Raw genomic sequence first — 21,925 nt, 5'->3', positions numbered from 1 at the left:
CAAGCGGAAATTAATCGGTTTCGAAGCCATACTAGAAAGTTTTTCAAAATCAGGAAGAAAGGGGACAATATTAGGACTACTGTTTTTAAACTTTGTTTCTATTCAGTATTTAATAGTTAGCAAATGTTGAATTGGTCCACATTTGGACTTTAGGGCAAGGCAATTTTACTTCCCGTTGTTATATCCCTGAATCCCTTATAACTATGAAAATACGATGAACTGAATTTAGTTTCCGAAAGTGTGCGTAGCTTCCGCGTCCTATCTTAATATTTGCTACTAGCTAAAAAAGCTTCAAACTTGAAAAAAATCTAAAATTGAAAAATTAAAATTTTTGAATGTATAATGTATAAATTTTTTATACAATTAATCGCTTTTCTATTTGACCGGAGTCGCTGAAAATAGGGTCTGCAATAATTGGGTCATCTGCTGTACACTTTAGGAAACTAGGGCTCGAATAGGAAATTTATTTCAGCTGATCGAAAATACATGTTTAATCATTATATAAAAGTAACGGGCTGTCTATCTGTTTGAACCGAAGGATCTCGCTTACCGCTCAACTGATATGGTTCTCCTGTACAATGTAACGTCTCATAGGTTCTGGGAAGGTTTGTAATGAAGGTACCAAGAAAAATAGCTTCTTGAAAAAAATGACAACCCTTCCATTTTTTACTTTTTCTTTTTTAAACTAAATTCTAAAATTGGAGGTGGGTCGATCCCCCCTCCCTCTCCCACAACAAGTGTACCTAAAGATCTCTAGGGTCGTAACATTATATTAGGTACATTTATAAAAAATCTGCTAAACTGAAAAAACACCAGCCGCCAAAAACTCATGAAGTATGTTTTGTTCGGTAAGGAAAAAATACTTAGACGTTTTACTTCTACAGAATAATCTAGAATTTTTCACATTTCCATAGTCATTTATATAGTTTTTAAACAATGTTTGAACACTTTAGGCTTTTAATTTAATTTTAATTAACAATTAAAATATATAAGCTGTAGTATTTATATAAAGTGAATAAATTCTGGTTAAATCCACTAGGAGAAAAAAGGAAATGCCAAAAAAGGCGCCGTGTTAACATGCGTCAGAACTGAGATTATACATAACAGCAAATATAACATGATAGCTAAATTTAATACAAATTACCTTTCAGATTTCAGAAGCTTTTAATGATGACCGAATAATTAGACATAATTTTTAAAAGCAAAATTAAATATGTTGAATATTTTTAATATCTTTTGTTTTGACAATTGCATAAAAAAATAAGGTTATGTGGCTTTTTTTACTTTGGGTTTACTTCCTGACAAATACCCACATTTGTTTTGTTTTGTATGCACGCACATAGGCTAAAGATGGTGCACATAAAGTTTAGTTCAGCCTTAGCTCGCTACCAAGTTGATTTCTTTCAAATTAATTCTAAAAAAATCCTCGAATTACAAAAAATTGGAAGAATTTTTGTTACAAATATAATAATTATTTTTTTTTGTTTATGTGTTGAAAAAACTTACCAGTGTGGGCTTTTATCAGCTTTACAATGTAAAAGATAAGAAACCTAATCATTAAGGCGGCACAGGACAATAAAAAAACACTGCTTATCAAACTGAACTTTTGTGTAAAATAAGTTATCAGTAAACTATAATAATTGAAAAAGAACTAAAGTTAAATGATAGTTATGTGAAAAAAGAATGATTCAAGATTTTGGATAGTGAATAAAAAAGAAGAAAATTAGATATTTGTTATAGCACGAAATAGTAAAAATAATGACATACATGAGTTATTTATTGTTATTGTTAGTTTTTGTCATATTTGCCTACCTGTTGAGGTAATAATTTTTAAAAGCGAAGCTTTTCTACAATTAGAGTCGGTCCGTCCGTCCATCCGGAACGGATAGCTTTTTTCGTTAATTTAGGCTTGTTAAAATTGTACTATCGATTTTACACTTTTCATGGTGATTCCTGTAGTAGTTATGTACGATTTAGAAAGCGTAGCAACTCAATAATCATTGCTAGAATGTCCGTACGTCCATCTTATACATGTTGATTTTTCTACTTTTTTAATAACAAATTTTTATATGATCTAATTACCCGATTGATCTGATTTTTGGTATACTAATTTATTGGACAACAAAGTACAATATTATAAGCGAAGCAACTCCACAATTAAGTCCTAAAAATGTAAGTATGTCCATTAAAATTATCCTGTATCAAGCAGTTTTCAACAAATTTACTTAAAATTTTGCTTCGACTCTTAAACAATTATATTCTGATTATTCAGTTCTGACACTATACAAGTGTTAATGTCCGCTTTTATGGATGTTGTCATCCTTGTTTTTATATTAGTGACTTTTAACTTTTTATAAAAAGAAAATATTTTCTACAATAAGGATTTACAAATTCGTCATATTATGAAAAAAATACACAATTTTAAAAATATTATAGCTCTAAATTTGTCAATGTTTGTTTGTCTCTCTTATCTGTTAAGCTTCGTTTTAATGGAGGTTGTCATCTTTGGTTAATAAGGAATAGGCCAATTAAAGAAATTGAAAGAGTTGAAAGAAAGTAAAGAAGTGTCTTCAAGTGTTATTATTTTGCCTTGAAATAAGTTCCTCTTAAATAATTATAACATGTTTTAAAACAACAAATAAATTCCAAAAAGAATTCTCTCTCAAAGTATCAATCCTTATAATAAAGTAACAGGATGTGTGTTTGTCTGTCTGTTTGTTTGTACCGCTAAACTGATCGGATTTTCCCTAACAGGGTAGCTTCTTATATGTCCCGGGAAGGTTTATAACTAATTTCTTTAGTAATGGGACACCCCTAACCCCCCAAAAAAATGAAAAATACCCCCCCCCCCAAAAAATTCTTTATAAAACTTAAATTAAAATAACGGGGTCGACTTACCCCCCCCTCCTCCTAAAAAAAATCCCCCCCCCCAAAAATAAATTGTTAACAAAAATGTTTTCTTATAAACCTAAAATACGAAAAATTAGAAATTTTTTTACAGATTTGGTACATAGAAGACAAGATCTAATTGAATCTTAATGTCCTTGTTATGAATCATAGAGTTTTAAAAAGTAGAATTGTTTTCTACCTGTTCACTCAAATAAAAACCAGATTAATACATGATTCACTTATTATCTAATCTTTAAATCATTTTTAAAATCACAATTATAATTCTTCTTGTAAATCTAGTTTAGATTATGTCATTTATTATAGATTTTAAACTTTATATTTAACAAACTTTAAATTAAAAGGGTCCGTAAATATTAAAAAATAAGGCACTTAGGAAAAACTGGTTTTAGGACATAATTTGTTAAAAACCATGAGAGATTTTTTTGCTGATACAAAATGTTTAGTAATATGTTGTATAGATAATCTAAAAGATCTAGATTTATGCTGTTTTTGGACCTTATTTGAGCATATACTTTATTTCAGTAATATTAAAAAGAAAGACTAAACTACATAACTTTTGTGTCACTTTTGAGGAAGACGATTCCATATGACGTCATATGACGGAAAAGAAAAAGGGAAGGGGGGGAGAAAATCTCTTCAAAAGAGATGGGAGAAAAGGGAATCGTCTTCCTCAAAAGTAACACAAAAGTTATGTAGTTTAGTCTTTCTCATATTAAATGAGAAGATTATTAAAGTACCTCAACAGATTATGACGTCATACAATAGAATAGCCAATGAGAGGCCAGTATAACTATAATGGTAAAATTTATGCTGACCTCTCATTGGTTATTTTATCGTATGACGTCATAATTTGTTGAGGGACTTTAACCATCTTCATATATGATCACATTGTACTTCTGAACATCTCAATTTCGTGTCAAAGAAATAGATGTGAATATATTTAATTTAGGTTGCTATGGATTCGGTACACAATTAACCGACGGTTGCAACAAAATCAAGTCAATGGCATACGAAACACGACACAGGTTAATACATCCGTTTCCCTCATATTGTATCTGGACCACAAATGAACTTTATGAAAAAAAAACAAATGTTATGATAGGTTCAGTAAATGTTAGAAGATCCCCGCAGGGATAATAACCTGTACAGATATGATCCCGCAGGGTTAACGTCCTCACATAAATAAATGTTCAAGTTTAGATGTATAATCCAGACTACTATAACTACCTGGCCAAATGGTGGAGACCTTTTTTGTCAGCTAGTAGATTGCTTTCTGCAAGGGAAGGGGGGAAGAAAAAAGAGATGGGAGAAAAGGGGGTTTTCCCCATCTCTTTTGAAGAGATTTTCTTCCCCCCCTCCCTTTTTCGGGAAAGAAAAATATGACGTAATTGGAACTTGTTCCGCTAAAGTTATACAAAATTGGGACAGTTTCTCATTCCTCAAATTTTTTGGGGGGGTAATTTAATTTTATTAGATATTTAATATTAAAAATGCGCGCGAAGCGCGCAAAAGAATTTTTTATTAGGGATTTCTTATTTTTTGGGGGGGGGTAAATACCCCCTCCTTGGGGGTGCCTACGGCACCCCAAGGGTAGGGGTAAATTTTAAATGGGGGGGGGGGTAAAATGAAAAAAATTTTGGGGGTGCCTACGGCATCCCCAAAATCGTTTGGGGGGGGGGGGGGTAATCGCCCCATTACCCCCCCCCCCTGTACGTCTATGTATGTCTTAAAACCTCAATGCAAATATATGTATGTCTAAAAAAATTAGATAAAATACGTGCAAATAGACTTGAAATGAGTGTCAAAGTCATGCGGGAGTAGAAAAAGTCAAAATATTTTCTCAGGGGGCAATTACACCACCCTAAGGGCTTAATACAAACCTTCTCCACTGCACGCCCATGAATTACTTTCTTTTTGTTTTAGGTTCCATACTTTATACGGGTCAGAGACATGATAGCAGCTCAACAAGAACAGGTAAAAACAAAACATTTAAAATAATAGAAATAGAAGATGATAACAGTTTTTTAACATTTGCTCACAACTTAGATTAGAAACACTTCTCAGTCAAAAATCATGTATATTTCATGATTTCGTGAATATTTCTACGAATAATAAAACAGAAAATCATAAAATTAATACCGATTTTGCTAGCCCGGGCCCTTAGCCTCTTAGGGCTAAAAAACTGGTTGTCTTACATTTTTTTCAGTTTAATTTCTGTGGAAAGCTGTTTATAACACGATGCGATAAATAACTAAGCATATATTTTAGCTACTACAATTCAAACCTAGGATATGTTTGACTATTGAAGACTATTCATCACGTAATATACATAAAGAATTGATATATTATTACTTGGATGTTGAACCAGATTTTCATGTACTCTAATAAAATGATTATCTAAGCTGTCTAAAATAACAATACCTCCATTTACCCAATTCCCTGCCCTCTTACTGGATGATTGAACTGACCATAATAAGAATCTAAATGGACGACAAATTTAACCTGTCAAAAGATTCACACATTCTATACCCATTACCATAAATACAGACTCTAAGCAGTTTTTCTCTCATTTTCAATAAGATGATGTATTTATGTTTACCTTTAATTAAAGTTATTCTGTGGTGTCTGTTTTTGGGATAAAAAAAGTTCATGAGCTTATAAGTTCAAGTCAATCTACACTAAAATCTTAAAATAGAGCTTTGCTTTATAATGTAGAGAAGATAGAACAAGACAGCAAAGGAATAAATGAAGCAAAGCAATTTTTCTATCTGTACGTTATAATATCTAAAACGACTCTCCCATATAGTGCGGATAATCTATTTTTTGGTTCTAACAAATGAAAGTTTTATTATTCCAAAACATGTTACTATCTGACATTATAATGCCATAAAATTAGGTAAATGTCTTATCTTTTAAAGATAAGCAAAAAAGAAAACATTTCCTTTTTTCTTTTTTTAATAACTGTATTAAAATAAATCATGAATAAATCATCAAAAATGGAAAAAAATGAAAATAACATATATTTGTGTGTTTGTTCAAATAGATTCATTTTCTGTTAGATAGATTAGTTAACATTCCCGGAAATAGCCTAAAACCTTCAAAGGACCCATACTAGACTTTAAACCTTATTGGACAAACTGTTTTGTTGGCCCTATATTCTCAACCAACCGCTTTATTTGGTAGAATAAATTTGAAAAACGTAGGAATTTTGTGTACATTTTTATTACCTATTGAAGTACAAAATAAATAAGCATTTTATTATATTTTTTTTTGTAATAGAATAAGTTCACACAAACTGAACTGTTTTAGAAAGACGTGAAAGTCATAAACGTTTCAATGCAGTTATAACTTACTGTCTCCAACATTTTATATGTCTAACCCTGCAGTTATACATGTGGTACCCTAACAATGCCTGTTATGTTTCGGAAATATTTAAATGAATATGGAAGATATCAGTCTCATAGTACTTCTATTAATGATTAACATCCCTCCCGTCCCTCTATAGAAATAGTCAAAAAGCTGCCTAGCACCTTAACTTTTTAAAAGATTTTTTAAGCTGATTTTAAAAACTCTAAGACATATTTTCAGCTTTTCTAGTTTCTAAATTTATCCATTACTTTAGGAAAGACATTCCCGCGAGCAGGAGGCTGCTGAGTGTCCACCAAAATATGAAGATGTTTATGATTCTACAACATCTATCAGACCACCAGTCCCTACAGGTATATTATTTAATTATCAGCTAAGTGTCCAGCAAAATATGAAGATGTTTATGATGCTGCCACATTAATAAAAACAACCAGTCCATACAGGTATATAATTTTATTATCAGCTGAGTGTCCACCAAAATATGAAGATGTTTATGATGCTGCAACATCCATCAGACAACCAGTCCATACAGGTATATAATTTTATTATCAGCTGAGTGTCCACCAAAATATAAAGATGTTTATGATGCTGCAACATCCATCAGACAACCAGTCCATACAGGTATATAATTTTATTATCAGCTGAGTGTCCACCAAAATATAAAGATGTTTATGATGCTGCAACATCCATCAGACAACCAGTCCATACAGGTATATAATTTTATTATCAGCTGAGTGTCCACCAAAATATAAAGATGTTTATGATGCTGCAACATCCATCAGACAACCAGTCCATACAGGTATATAATTTTATTATCAGCTGAGTGTCCACCAAAATATAAAGATGTTTATGATGCTGCAACATCCATCAGACAACCAGTCCATACAGGTATATTATTTAATTATCAGCTGAGTGTCCAGCAAAATATAAAGATGTTTATGATGCTGCAACATCCATCAGACAACCACTCCATAAAGGTATATTATTTAATTATCAGCTGTGTGTCCACCAAAATATGAAGATGTTTATGATTCTACAACATCTATCAGACCACCAGTCCATACAGGTATATTATTTAATTAGCATCTGAGTGTCCACCAAAATATGAAGATGTTCATGATTCTACAACATCTATCAGACCACCAGTCCATACAGGTTTATTATTTAATTAGCATCTGAGTGTCCAACAAAATATGAAGATTTTTATGATTCTGCAACATCTATCAGACAACCAGTCCCTACAGGTATATTATTCAATTATCAGCTGAGTGTCCACCAAAATATGAAGTTGTTTATGATGCTGCCACATTAATGAAAACAACCAGTCCATACAGGTATATAATTTTATTATCAGCTGAGTGTCCACCAAAATATGAAGATGTTTATGATGCTGCAACATCCATCAGACAACCAGTCCATACAGGTATATAATTTTATTATCGGCTGTTTGTCCACCAAAATATGAAGATGTTTATGATTTTACAACATCTATCAGACCACCAGTCCATACAGGTAAATTATTTAATTATCAGCTGAGTGTCCACCAAAAGATGAAGATGTTTATGATGCTGCAACATCCATCAGACAAACAGTCCGTACAGGCAAAATACATATATATAAAATTACTTGGATAGTGCCACAGATTTTGGCCTCTCAAATAAAATGATTGTAAAAGCTGGCTCATATAACGATACCCTCCATCTCCCCCCCCCCCTCCCGCTTATGACTATATCCCATTCAATTATTAATATTACAGGCGCTGGTGGATTTTATGCTCCTGGTGGAATTGGCGATTCTAGCCAAGAAAAAGGCTTTACAAATCCAGTATTTGCTGAAGAACCTCCTCCGGATTATACTAGCGCAGTCGCTCAGGTAATAATGTGTATGTGATTGTCCACTAAGATCGCAAAAACCACTCAATGGGTGTATTTCCTTACACCCTTTAAACTTCAGGAGCGACCGGTACTGCCATTCACGAGATTGTATGATAGATAAATAAAGACATCTGTGCCTATGCATGTAAAATAATCAGACTAGATTAACTAAATTGTACAATAAAATTTAATTTGTTTCAATCTAGGTTGGGAACATGTCAGATGAGCTACCCTACCAGCTAGCTGGTGTACACCACTCCACACGTTCCCATCCACCATCTGATCCTACACCTCCTTACTCTGCGCCAAGTAATACTCTGCCATACCCACTCAGTACTACTCAAACAAATAATTCTACACAACGATTCTAATTTAGATATACACACCCATTTTTAGGGGAAATAGAAGTAATATAAATAGTATTGCATATCATGTTAATTCTTGTTGAATTCTTTATAGGATTACATATATGATTTTCGTTGGCCTTACACTTAAAGTAAAGACAATAAAATTAATAAGGCAATTAAATTAATTCTTATTCAAATAAAGCTCTAAAAAATCATTATCCATCAAAGAAAATTACAAGGACCATCATTCTTCAAATTATTTTAATAGTAACATTTACAAAAAGGAGAAGATATAATAGAAACCAACCCCTTAACACTCCTACTCTAGGAGAGAATAGTGTCATAAAAATTCACCTAATTTGTCATAGACTTAGTATTTTAATTGTGATATATTAATTAATATTGTAATTATAAATAAACCATATAATCAACTAAGTAATACTTTACTTTCGTCTCAGTGATATTTTTGCACTGATATCCCCCCCCCCCTTATTGCCATGAATTTTGAAAATAAGGGTAGGATAGGTTTTCGTTTTTTTTATTACTTTACTTCAGGTTAGGTTGTTTTATAATTGGTTAGTGCTCTCCAAAAAATCAAAGAAACATTTTTCACCCCCTAATTTCAATTTATCTCACAATAGGGGAGGGGGGGGGGGGGGTCAGCGCTCAAAAATCAAGGAAACATTTTTCACCCCCTAATTTCAATTTATCTCACAATAGGAGGGGGGGGGGGGTTAGCGCTCAAAGTGCTTTATTTGGGAAAGCACCGGTATTTCAAAGAATAAATATTAATCACTTTTCAATGGAAAAATACATTTTTTGTTATCTTTAAGTTCTAATATTAATGTCACTTATTTCGTCAATATGCATATAAAATTTGGAAATATTAAAATTAAACGCAATTACAAAACAATAATATTTATTTAATGATAAAAAAATACATGATAGCAAATTAAAATAGAAATAATTAATTAAATTTAAAATAGTCCTTACAGCCTGTAAAAAATTCACAGAGAGTTTTTGTATAAATAAAAATTAAATACATTTCCATCGCAGCTTAGAATCAGAATGATTCTGAAACATGAAGACACTCACATCTACCTTTAGACCACCACAGAGATCTTTACTTTAATAATGTAAATATTTACAATATATGAGAGGTTTCTTTAAACTTTTAACAGAAACAGTTTCGTGATGAACCTATACTAATGACTTTTAATAGCTTAATAATAAATATTATCCTAATAACCATACAACAATAAGCGTGCAGAAGAGGGTGTTGAGTTGACATCCAACAAAATAAAAATTTTGGTTGGAATGCCTACAAGGCATCACACGCTAAAAGTCACTCCCTTTGCACGCCTATGATTACATTTAAATAAAAGTTTTTTAAAAGAGCAAAGTAATCATTGAAATATATTGGAATATTAAAATTAATTATTAATCACAAAGGTAAATAAGTTGGTAGAACTCTGTTGAGAAGTTCTTGTGCAGCCATAGATTCTTTATCAGCTGGTTTAGTCTTGTAGATATTGTTGTAACACTGAAAATACATTATGCATATAAATATAACCTTGTAATAAAGAAAAATTATCTCTGTCTGTCTCTGTACCGAAGAAACATTGATCTTATATGGTTCTACTTTACAGGGTAGCTTCTCATAGGTCTTGGATGGGTTTACAACTATTTTATTTTCAAGATTTGAAGTTTGAGATGTTTTCTTTTGCTATTTAACTGCAAAATTCTACACTTTTGAACTGTTTGATGCTAGGTGCGCAGCCGCTAGCATATATGCATACAAATTGTGATACAACTTTTAGAATAATAATACACAAGTTTTAAAGTTTACATATTTGGATTAACAAACTCCTAATTAAAATCTAATATTGCATTCCAATTTAATCTGCCTAAAAATTTACATGAAAAAAAAAATAATGCATGGACAAAAGACTATGTGAATTATAGAGCATTTTTTCAGCTGTCATGAAAAAATTAGAGAGAATATGGGAGTAATCATAGTCTATCACGAAACCTTATTAGTAAATAAGTAAATGTGTCTTATAAAGCATGATCGACCGCCCGACAAGTAAATATGCTAGAAGTGTATCGGTACATAAAAACATCACCAAAAATTTCAGTTGTCTTTCTTAAATACCAATCCTAAAAAATCATTTCCTTAACTGACTAACGGACGGACAGACATACGAAGTTATTTATAAAGTAGCTTTCATACTTGAACGGTTTTACTGCACAAGAGATAAAAAAAGGGGGAAAAATTAATAGTAATATTACCAAAAAATTAAATTTTTTTCTTGATTCTTTAAAAATTATGTACCTTGGCTTTAAAACATCTTTCAGCATTCTTCGTTAAAACTTCTGCAATCTAAATCAATTTGTACAGTTAACAATGAATATACATATGATTTCAATTTATTTAAAAAATAATATGTAATTTTCAAATAACAAGGATGACAACATCCACAAGCTCTGAAATGGTACAGCAAGCGACCATTAACACTTGAAGAGTTTCAAAACTGAATAAGCAGAAATAAATGTATAACTCGAAACAAAATTGTGTAAAAATTGGTTACAAAACTGCTTTAATACAGGATGATGTTTAAGTACATACTCACATTTTTAGGAATTGATTATGGAAATTGTACGCTTGTGACATTGTACCTTATTGTATTAGGAATGAGTATTCCAAACAACAGATAAAAAATAAATAAAATAATATAAATGACAAACCTCTCTCTGTCTACCAGTAGGAGATGCTATTATGTCATTGTGATAAATTTCATCATTCTAGCGATATCAAATAGAGTTAAATAGCAAAGTTCAATGAAATTTTGTTCAATTTAGATTTTGTCAGGTATTAGCGTAGTTGTGACTTTTACAAAATATTTGACAAACTGAAAATTAACGGTATACCATCAAACTTACTAGTGCGACAAACGTTCTAAGAAAAAAACCCTCTAGGGGACAAACGTACTAAGAGAAAAATCCTCCAGGTGTCAAACGTACTAAGAGACAAATTCTCTAGGGGACAAGACAAACGTACTAAGAGACAAATCCTCCAGGTGAAAAACGTACTAAGAGACAAACCTTCTAAGGAACAAATGTACTAAGAGACAAACCCTCTAGGGGACAAACGTACTAAGAGACAAACCCTCTAGGGAACAAACGTACTAAGAGACAAATACTCCCTTTGACAAAAATACTAAGGGACAACCCCTCTAGGGACAAACGTACTAAGAGACAAACTCTCTAGGGACAAACGTACTATGAGACAAATCCTCTAGGGGACAAGACAAACGTACAAAGAGACAAATCCTTAAAAGGACTCTCCACAGAAAAATCAACTTTAGATTTTTGAAAATCTAACCTGAAATTATTATTCTCTGTTCAATTTTAGGCATTTTTTGTTTTTGTGGCATCGCGATCGAAGCCCTTTGAAATTTTTTACCTCCTTTAAGTGAATCCTCCCGCCATTTAAATTGTGCTGCTTTAGTGATTTTTAGCTTCTATTTTTGCCGCCGTTGCCGCATTCATCGCCCTCCCGCCGCTACTCCGCTGTACGTCGCTTTTTAATACATGCTCCCCTCTCCCTTGTTCAGAAATTAAATGGAGGCTGGGGATGTTGTGTATAGCTACGTACGCAATGTATAGCGGAGTAGCGGCGGAGAAGGGCGATGAATGCGGCAACTGCGGCAAAAGATAGTTATATTTGGCGGAGGCGAACACAAAATGGAGGCGGCAGGATTGTCCAGTCAAGGAAGAGGATAAATCGTAGAGCGGCCGGTTGCAAAGGAGCAAATGTTCTTTAGCGGCGAACACATATTGAGTGGAGGAAAGTGTAGTATATATTGTTATAGCGGCAGTACAAATAGGCGGCGGACAAAATTTTCAAAGGGCTTCGATCGCGATGCCACAAAAACAAAAAATTCCTAAAATTGAACAGAGAATAATAGTTTCAGGTTAGATTTTCAAAAATCCAAAGTTGATTTTTCTGTGGAGAGTCCTTTTAAGGTGACAAACGTACTAAGAGACAAACCCTCTGAGAAACAAACGTACTAAGAGACAAACTTTCTAGGGGACAAACGTACAAAGAGACAAATCCTCCCTTTTACAAAAATACTAAGAGACAATCCCTCTAGGGACAAACGTACTAAGAGACAAACTCTCTAGGGGACAAACGTACTAAGAGAAAAACCCTTTAGGGGACAAACGTACTAAGAGACAAATCCTTTAGGTGACAAACGTACTGAGAGACAAACCGTCTAAAGGACAAACGTACTAGGGTTAAAACTTTTAAGTAAAACACATACAATTTTTTATAAACAATTCCTGTCCAAAAATTATGTCTTTATTATGTCAATATTACTCTTCTGCTTTCGATATGTCGATATTATGTAAGACATGATTACTTTATTTAAAAAGCATGTGGTCGACATAAACCATTTGCTATAGTATTTCTATAGAAGGCCAACAGTATTGACAGGTATAAAATGATGACCTGTGCAGATTTGAGCATGACAGCTTTCTCCCACATCATTGTAAAGTACTCCCTCAGGTTTATGTGCTTTATATTTGCAGCTGCAGCTAAAAAATATATATTTATGAAAATTAGGGTTGGGCCGGATATCCGACAATTTCAATATCCGGCCGGAAACTGGATATTAAAACTATCCGGATACTGGATATCAGGCTGATTTTTAATGCTGGATATCCGGTAATTTGCCGGATATCAACCGTTTGCCAGATATCCGGCATTAAAAATCAGCCTGATATCCGGTATCCGGCCAAAAAAGTATCCAACCAACCCTAATGAAAATACTAATCATTAATATTTGTTTAAACAATTAGAATCTGTTTTGAATATTTTGCCCATTTTGAAATATTCATTTAGATCTATGTGCAAAAGACATTATTTTTACGAAAAGAGCTTTATATAAAAAAATCATTAATAATTGTTTAAGACAAATTAAACATATAACATGAGATCTATAAGATTTTTATTGGCGGCTGAAGTTAAAAAATAGACAGAGTGAGGGAAGCAAAGTTTTAGAAATATTCTACGAAAAATGACGTCCAAGCTTTTTATCTATTTTTTAAAGAGGTAGAGGTGAAAAATAGCGCGAAAATTTTTTATCCCCTCAAACATTTAACCCCAGAACAAAATTAATTAAAATGATTGCGATAGATCTTAATGTAATAAAATAGTATAATTCTATCAAAAAACATTATGACTTCAAAATAATAAATACTAACCAAGATAACCAGTAACCCAAACATCATCAATCCATAGGAAATCTTCGGTTGGTGCCATTTTCACAAGTCTAATATATTAACTAGTTTGATCTTGTAATTGAAAACATTTTTTTAGGGGCATTTTCTTAAGTGATACCCTGCTCAAAATAGTTTTCATACCTTCCCAGGACCTAAGACAAGCTATACTGTAAAGGAGAATCATTTCAATTCAGTGAATTTCTTTTGGTACAAAAAGACATACACACACACACACACACACACACACACACACACACACACACAGATATCCTGCTACTTTATTATAAGGATAGACATTGTATTTATTTACCTATTAGCTGTTCTAGGAGTTGAAATGTACAGCCAGCCTGTACAATAGTTTGGAAATACAGAATCTGAAATTATAATCTTAGAATAAGATACTATATATGTACATAAAACTATTCTTCATTTAGGATCTTTGTCTTTTCGAACCGAAGGATATCGCTAAATGCAGAACCAATATGGGTCTCCTTTCAATAAGGTTCATAACTACAAAACAAAATGTTACGGGTGGAGCGAGGATTTTACTTATTTTTAAAAACAAAAATTAAAAATGTGGTATGTTGAATTCAACACCTTCAGTGCCCCTAGAGGCAAAAATGCTAAAGAACTATACTTGATATATAAAACTTGTTATTCGAATTAATACTAAAATTAATTAATATAAGTTCACCTTTCCATTCAGTTTCTGACAGGTACCACTAAAAAATAATGAAATAAAGTAAAATGAATTGAAGAAAAACCAATAGTATTAAAAACCAAATATAGCAATTGAGAAAATTATCCTTTGTTTTCTTTCAATGTTTAAAGTAATTAAAGAATAGTTATTCCTTTCATCGTATTATAAACCGCTTTCCGCGGATATAGAATGTACAATTATAAGATTAAAACTAGTTTTTTTAGCCCCGAGTTGTCGAAGGCACGGGCTAAAAAAACTGGTTTTAATCTTATATTTGTACATTTCTATATTCGTAGAAAGCTGGATATAATACGATGATAGACATAGTTTTTTCGTATGGATGAGAACCGGTTCCTATCCACCGGATTCGAATTCTTGTTCTAATGTCCAATTTGTAATTTTAAAGGAAAACTACCTAGCGGTGCTTTCTCTAAAAGTGCCTATCGAGCACTGAAACCCCCACCCGTTATCTTCTTAAAAAATTCAATTAGAGGAGGATTGTTATTTTTTTCCCTTTGCCCAATTCCTGCGGGTATACCTGATCCTGCGGGGCTAACCCATTGTCCAATATAACCTAACCTAACTTAACCCAAACGAAAAACTACCTCCCCCCCCCCCCTTATTTTCATTTGTCATAATTAGAGCTTCTGTTTTCGACAAGGCATTCTAGGGAAATTTCCTACCTTGCTTCTAGTATCTCGTTCAGGTTTGCCTCCAGCAAAAACTGGACACATCAGCACCTTGTTCCATTTGTACTCGTTTGTGGTCAGGTAGGGTCAACAAAATAATATTCAACATATTTAGGATTATGCTAATTCAAGCAGTGAGTAAAAGGACATACTTTTATTTTAATGATTTTATTATTGAGTTGCCTCGCTTATAAAACTTTACCTTGTTGTTCTAAGAATCCATGGATTCTGGTTATGGCTTTATGGTAACGATTATATAGTTGCTACGCTGACTTGTGTCTAACTGTTATAGTAATCATCATGCAAAGTTTTAAATCGATATTACAATTCTAACATGTCCGTTACGGACGGACCGACCCTGATTATAAAAAAGCTTTATTTTTAAAATTGTAAAATGGGTTTGAAATAAAAAAAATAAATTATTGTTGTTATTAAATATTTGAACCTAGTGATATGATTGACTGCATATAAATCTATAAACATGTCATCATCTGTTTTTACTAAGAACTCTGCCTGAAAAAAAAAATTATTAAATAAAATCTTTTTACATAATAGAAGAAAAATCTTTTTATTTATGCATAAACATATTTCCAATTTCTACATATCTCGTTTATTTTTGGTCCGATTTCAAAATTTTTGTGGGTATCAAATAGTAACTAAGTTAGGATTTCTGTCGTTCTAATGGATTTTTGTGTACTTAGATGACAGGACAAGAAGCTTTATTTAATATTTTTCAAATATTTCCTCTATTGCCTTTAAGATAGATCGCTGATTTTGTTCGTGAAGATAGCACATTACAAATAGCATCCAGTTTACAACTTACTTAGTCGATCCTTTTGTCATACAACAAAATATATTTTTACAAAGGTTTAGTGATTTTCATTCCTTCTTAATATCTTTCATGTCCTTCTTTCTCTTTCTCTTTTTGTCTATCCATAATTTTTTGTACTTCTCTACTTTTGGATGTTTCATCTTGGGGAGTATATTTCTATTTTTTGTAGAGGGGGGGTGGGTGGGGGTTAGGTTGGTGGTGTTCCACTCCCCAAGAAAATAGCTAAAAACCACCACAGGATCATTAGCTATGTTTTCAGAAGAGTAAAGCCCAATCGATTCAGCAGTTACTGAGATCTTAAGTTTCAGACCGACAGACGGACGGATTGAAAGACATTGTTATACTTTGTATTATAGATTGCTCTTGTTTACTGACCTGTTTACAAAATTGAGATGCCCATAGGTTTACAAACACATTCTTGTATGATAGGTTTCTGTATGTGTCCAGGAATTCACCTAAATCAATTCGAGGGCTCGGCAGCCGCGACTTAGCATCAAATTTAAACCCGTTTAGATTCTTTGAGAAAAAAAAATAACAGAGGGATTGCCATATTTAGGTTCAGGTTTAGACTTCCAGTTTTTTTTAAATTGTAAAATGTTGATTTCCCTGTAGCTTACAGGCGGCTGCCGAGCACTGAATATTTAAAATCTCAACTGATTCCTATATTGATTGAAGTTGTAGTCAAATTATTTAAATATTTAGATAAGAATACAACATTTTTTTTGCAAATGTATATATTACCTAATTTGTTAATCAACTGTGAGATGAAGCATATGTAGACATGATTAATTTTATAAGGTATAAAAGGAGAATATAATTATCTAAAGTAGAGGAGTATCAAAAAGAGTATAGTCTAGAGGGTAGGTTGATTATGCTAAATAAGTTTCTAAATTACGCCTCTCAAGTAAAAAATTAGATGTTTTTGGTTCGACTTCCCCTCTCTTATGTACTTATAGTCTGGCGGCACAGTGTTTTTCATGATTAAATTTAGGTTTTTACTTTGACAAATTAATAGAATTAGTGGAAATTTGGAGTTCCATTAAAACGTTTGTTTTCCATATTTGACATTTATATTTATTGACAGAATTATATTTTAAACAGAAATGTTCACTTTTTGTTTGTATTTATCTGGATTTTTCAAGAAGTAAACAGTAAGATAAACATTTCTTATCATTGTTTGTTAATTTATCAATTGGGTATTTAAAAGGAAACAACACCAGAGCAGTTTTAGTTTGATCTATAAGAGCGATGAGAGTACTAGCAATCCTACTTCTTCTGGCTCTTGTGGGATACTTAGAGTCTGCAAGTCTTGACAAGTCAGTCCAAGAGAACAGTGCAAAGAATTATGAAGATCCTCATGGCTGTGGCGAGGATGGGAAATGGTGTGGACTTTTTCTCATAGGAAGATGCTGTGCCAACTCAGACTATGTCTGCTGTCCTATGTTCGATCCGATACCATGTAGACCTACTGCTGATGGCTGCATCATAAGTAAGCAGAATTAATTAACATGAAACTAGTCATGAACACTACAGCCTATCAGCTTTTCTTTTAGGCCAGCTGCTTAATGCACTCTATTTAGTCACCAAAATACAAACCCTTTAAAATCCTTTAAAAGAAAAGTCTTTGAAATATTTGATATATTAACTGTATTACATAATTATACAAAAATAAAAATCTGCCTTCATTACAGTATTTTTTTTTTACTAATTGCTTAGCTACTCTAACATTGCATGTTTTTGTCATGTAATACAAAAGAAAAGGAATATTATATTCCTTCGTTATATTTTGTATGCGGATTTTAACAATTATATAAATGTATCTTTTTAGTAGCGAAGCTACTGTATGAATTGAAATGTCCGTCTGAAATGTTTTCGGGGAAACGTGATTTACTCGGCTCCTTTTTAAGATAGACGCCTGAAATTATCAGGGTTTAAATAAGTTTACATTCTTTACATTTTCACCAAACTTTATTAAGATTCGTCAATTGCGTGGGGTGCTAGATCGATTCCTAAATTTTTTAGATTATTTTTGAATTACACAACTCCTATTCAAGATAGACGGCTGAAATTTTCAGGGATTGAATAAGTTCCAATTCTGCATACTTCTATCAAGTTTCATTGAGCTTTGCAAATTGGTTGGGGTGCCAGTTCGATTCCTAGATTTTTAAGTTTTCTTGATTTTCTAGACTTCTATTAAAGATATACGATTATAATAATTCAGGGATTAAATAAGTATACATTTTACATATTTCCACAAAGTTTCAGTAAGATTTGCTTATTCGTTGTGTGGCTAGATCCATTCCTATATTTTCACATTATAAACTTTAAAGGTTTTTTGATTTATTTTAATGTTTATTTTTTTGTGACACTTTTTTCTGGATGTCCAGCCGTAATTTTTTAGCTTCGCTACTTATGGATGGTGTCATCCTTGTTTTATATATTTTACATAATTTCTAACTATTCGAATAAACGATACGTTTTTTTGTGATGATACCCCCTACAAAAAAGCAACAAAGAAACAATTTACTTGGTCTGTCAGTTTTTCGGTCATGCTACAAAAGACAAATATTTATTTTTGAAAAAGTGTTGTGATTTTATACTTTTTAATAATCACATAATATTTTTTTCTTATTTAATCAATTGAACGATTGATCTCTAACTTACTTGGAACGTTTGTCCATCTATGCTTTTATTGTGCTGGGCTATTGATATTATTATCAATACTTTTTATCAGCGACGCTTTATATTATTTTTGTTTTGTGGGTTTTAACCAGGACAAAGCCACGTCATAACTAATGAAGTTACCAATTGAATTTTCAAATGTGAGAGCTTTTGTAGTAAAATAAGGCTAAGAATACTATTTTTATTTAAAATCTGCCATACCTTGAATTAGATCATTGAATTTATGTGCTTCTAAGTCAATAATTGGTTGTTTAGTTGTATCTTCTGGTAACCCCAGCACAAACACTAGTCTGAAAACAATTATCGTATTATAGACAAACTAGCGGCTTCGCCCCTAGCCTCTAGGGGCTTTCACCAAGAGGGGGGGGATTTTTGGTTTTTGGGGGGGTTGGGGGTGTCCCACCCCCCAAGAAAATAGCTTAAAACCACCACAGGACCTATAGGTACATACCCTGAAGAGTAGAATCCGATCGGTTCAGTGGTTACCGAGATCTTAAGGGACAGACAGACAGACGGACAGACAGACATCGTTCTACTTTGTATTATAGATTTCGCGGATATTGAAATGAAAATTTATAAGATTAAAGTCAGATTTGTTAGCACGAAATTCCCGGGCTAAATAGATGAAAAATATAAATAAATAAATATTACTTTAAAAACCACGAAACCTTGTTAATTTGTCAGGTTAAAGTATTACCTTGTATTTACTCCTGTAATATTTGGTTTACCCCAGGTCTCTCTGAAATGATTTTGCCTCATTCAAAAATACAGAAACGTTAAAAAGTGTTTCTTAAAACATCTACAAACATTAGTTTATTAAAAAAATTAACTTATTTGCATTAAAATAGAAAGAAGGTGTCAAAATTAAAATTGGAAAGACCTGCCTAGTTCATTCAAGGTTCTCACTCCCTGAATATGACCCTGAGTACTGCAATGTTCATAATTTTGAATGACAAAAATTCCTGATAATATTTCTTGCTTCAACATTTGGTATTGCTGAATGCACAAGAATCACTAAACCTACAATAAACAAGGATGACAATATCCATAAGTATAATAAAAAAACAAGGCCAATTAAGTACAATAGAAAACAAAGATATTTTTTGTTAAAATTATCAGATTTGGTTGTACACATTCTCTTTCCTATTTATATTTAATAAACGCTGTTATCATATCATTATAAAGCACTTTAAAGTAAATTAAAATTTTAGATTACTCTACCTAAGATTTGGTTAGGTTTGGTCTGGATCGCCCTGCAGGGTTATGGAAATGCAGATAGAGGCTCCGAAGGGATTCAAAATATGGAAATGACCCTTCATAACATATTTTCAATAAATAAGGAATGGGGAGGGGGGGTCGGTATCAATGCTCAACCTGCATTTTGTGTGAGATCTCAAAAGTTCATAATTAGTATTACCTATTTTTTCTACATCACAAATATTTGGATTTATTTTGATTTGAAAATCCTCAATATCAATTAGAGTTAACTTTTCTTCCTTTTTATTTTCAATCTGTTTACATTGTTTATTCAAACTAGAATGTCTTATGCAAAAGATCTCAGCAACTGCCTTATTTACAAGAAATGAAGAAAACTGTATTCAAAATTAATTACTAGGTTTAATTTGTAATCCTATTGATGAGACAAATACACGTATTCCAAGAAAGCAAAGATATTTCAGTATTTCAGGTTTCGTTGATCTTAGTGTTTGAGTTTATTAAAGGCATGGACTGAATGTTCCAAAATTATCTTAAGAAATGTTGACAGAAGAAACTCAAACATCCTGTCTTGGAGCGAAGCTATTAATTGATTAATTTGATAAATTTGTCAAAACAATCCTTGATAGCGCCCAAGTCTACTTGAGGTACATTATCTGTCTCCAATAGTTCTTCTTCTGACAAGGTCCGATTAAACTCTGATTCATTATACGGTCTTAAATCCTGTTTTAAAAATTTTGCTATAATTTCATTTTTAATGTTAATGTTATGGCAACTCTACATTCATATACTAAAAGTTATGTCTCTTTTAAACAACTTACTTTTTTACCAATTTTGTATATGAATAAATGCCCGCACACATCCACAAAAGCATAAACACGTACCTATCTTATGCATTACTAAAATATAGTTAAGCGAAGGATTTAAGAATACGTGTATATGGTGAGATGGGAATATTTGTCGTCAATTTAGTTTGCTAACATAGTCCTCAGATATTGATCAAAACGTTCCTTTATGGTGAGGGGAGGGGATGGAACAAAGTAATAAGTAGGATGGGGAAGTGTAGTTATATTGGACAGTTAGTAGTTATTGCTACTTGGCTGTGTTAATGTTAATATAAACGACACAATTGGTTGATTTTTAATGTCCCAATAGAAGGGTTGCACACAAGGTGGTTGCGATGGGGAGATGCAGTAATTTACTAAAAAAAAAAAATAACAAAATTTCCTTAGTTTGATTGAGGTATCCCTGGAAAAGTTTCTGAATGTGTCTTGTTACACCTCTTCCCTCTGTCAGGGATACAGGGATTGATATTAAACCAAGCATGAGGATTGGGGGATGCTCATTTTATTATTTCTTGTCCTATACATTGTTTATAATGTAGGGGGAGAAAGTCACTTAAAAACCAGCCACGTGACGTCATAAAAAGGAGAGGTTATCCATTAGGGTGGGTCGATTTCTGAGACTAAAGCGGGGATCTGCAAATGATTTTTATGAGTAGAATACACCTCTGGATAATATAAAATTTATCCTAAGTCTTAAAACCGCTGACGACCAGACATTCAATTGTATAGCTATTTGTAAATGGGTGTCAAAAATTTATTGAATCAGAACTATGGCTTCATGGTGCTCCCAGGAAAGGCCTTGAGGAGTAGAATCAGAATCTTTTGACCCCATTATCCATCTCTTTTTTATGGTTTTTCTTTCCCACTTCTCCTCTCATCTCCCTCTTTTTTTTTATGACGGCACGTGGCTGATTTTTGAGTGACTTTCTAACCCTACAAGTGTATTTTTTTCTCGTATTCATTCGAATCCGGTGGATAGGAACCGGTTCTCATCCATACGAAAAAACTATGTCTAGCATCGAATTACATCCAGCTTTCTACGAATATAAAAATGTACAATCATAAGATTAAAACCAGTTTTTTTAGCCGGTGCCTTCGGCATCTCGGGGCTAAAAAAACTAGTTTTAATCTCATAATTGTACATTCTATATCCGCGGAAAGCCGTTTATAATACGA

General features: G+C 32.5%; 3 protein-coding genes across 3 annotated transcripts; 1 reads left to right on the top strand and 2 right to left on the bottom strand.

Moving 5' to 3' along the window:
* Window positions 1-1,329: 1,329 nt before the first annotated feature.
* LOC145314365 (uncharacterized) lies at window positions 1,330-8,932 on the top strand. Its single transcript, XM_080154247.1, has 6 exons — window positions 1,330-1,820; window positions 3,860-3,935; window positions 4,834-4,884; window positions 6,533-6,629; window positions 8,033-8,148; window positions 8,357-8,932. Exons 1-6 carry the CDS (start codon window positions 1,759-1,761, stop codon window positions 8,519-8,521), a joined length of 567 nt encoding a protein of 188 aa, XP_080010373.1. The 5' UTR covers window positions 1,330-1,758; the 3' UTR covers window positions 8,522-8,932.
* Window positions 8,933-9,399: 467 nt separating this feature from the next.
* On the bottom strand, window positions 9,400-15,403 carry LOC145315283 (uncharacterized). Its single transcript, XM_080155307.1, has 8 exons — window positions 15,170-15,403; window positions 14,481-14,508; window positions 14,097-14,160; window positions 13,769-13,836; window positions 13,014-13,099; window positions 11,246-11,302; window positions 10,833-10,880; window positions 9,400-10,040 (listed from the first exon to the last, which is right to left on the bottom strand). The coding sequence occupies exons 1-8, from the start codon at window positions 15,218-15,220 to the stop codon at window positions 9,942-9,944; spliced, it is 501 nt and encodes a 166-aa protein (XP_080011433.1). The 5' UTR covers window positions 15,221-15,403; the 3' UTR covers window positions 9,400-9,941.
* A 136-nt stretch (window positions 15,404-15,539) lies between these two features.
* LOC145314918 (beta-1,3-galactosyltransferase 1-like) lies at window positions 15,540-21,250 on the bottom strand. Its single transcript, XM_080154995.1, has 8 exons — window positions 21,224-21,250; window positions 20,525-20,681; window positions 20,107-20,199; window positions 19,656-19,709; window positions 19,387-19,432; window positions 18,891-18,979; window positions 16,383-16,462; window positions 15,540-15,688 (listed from the first exon to the last, which is right to left on the bottom strand). Exons 1-8 carry the CDS (start codon window positions 21,248-21,250, stop codon window positions 15,557-15,559), a joined length of 678 nt encoding a protein of 225 aa, XP_080011121.1. The 3' UTR covers window positions 15,540-15,556.
* Window positions 21,251-21,925: the final 675 nt, after the last annotated feature.

The sequence above is a fragment of the Acartia tonsa genome, chromosome 3 (assembly GCF_053477335.1).
Source record: "Acartia tonsa isolate MP-2025a chromosome 3, ASM5347733v1, whole genome shotgun sequence".
In the NCBI taxonomy this organism is placed as follows: domain Eukaryota; kingdom Metazoa; phylum Arthropoda; class Copepoda; order Calanoida; family Acartiidae; genus Acartia; species Acartia tonsa.
The sequence above is the reverse complement of the archived record's forward strand: the minus strand, read 5'-3'. Positions and strand labels throughout refer to the sequence as shown.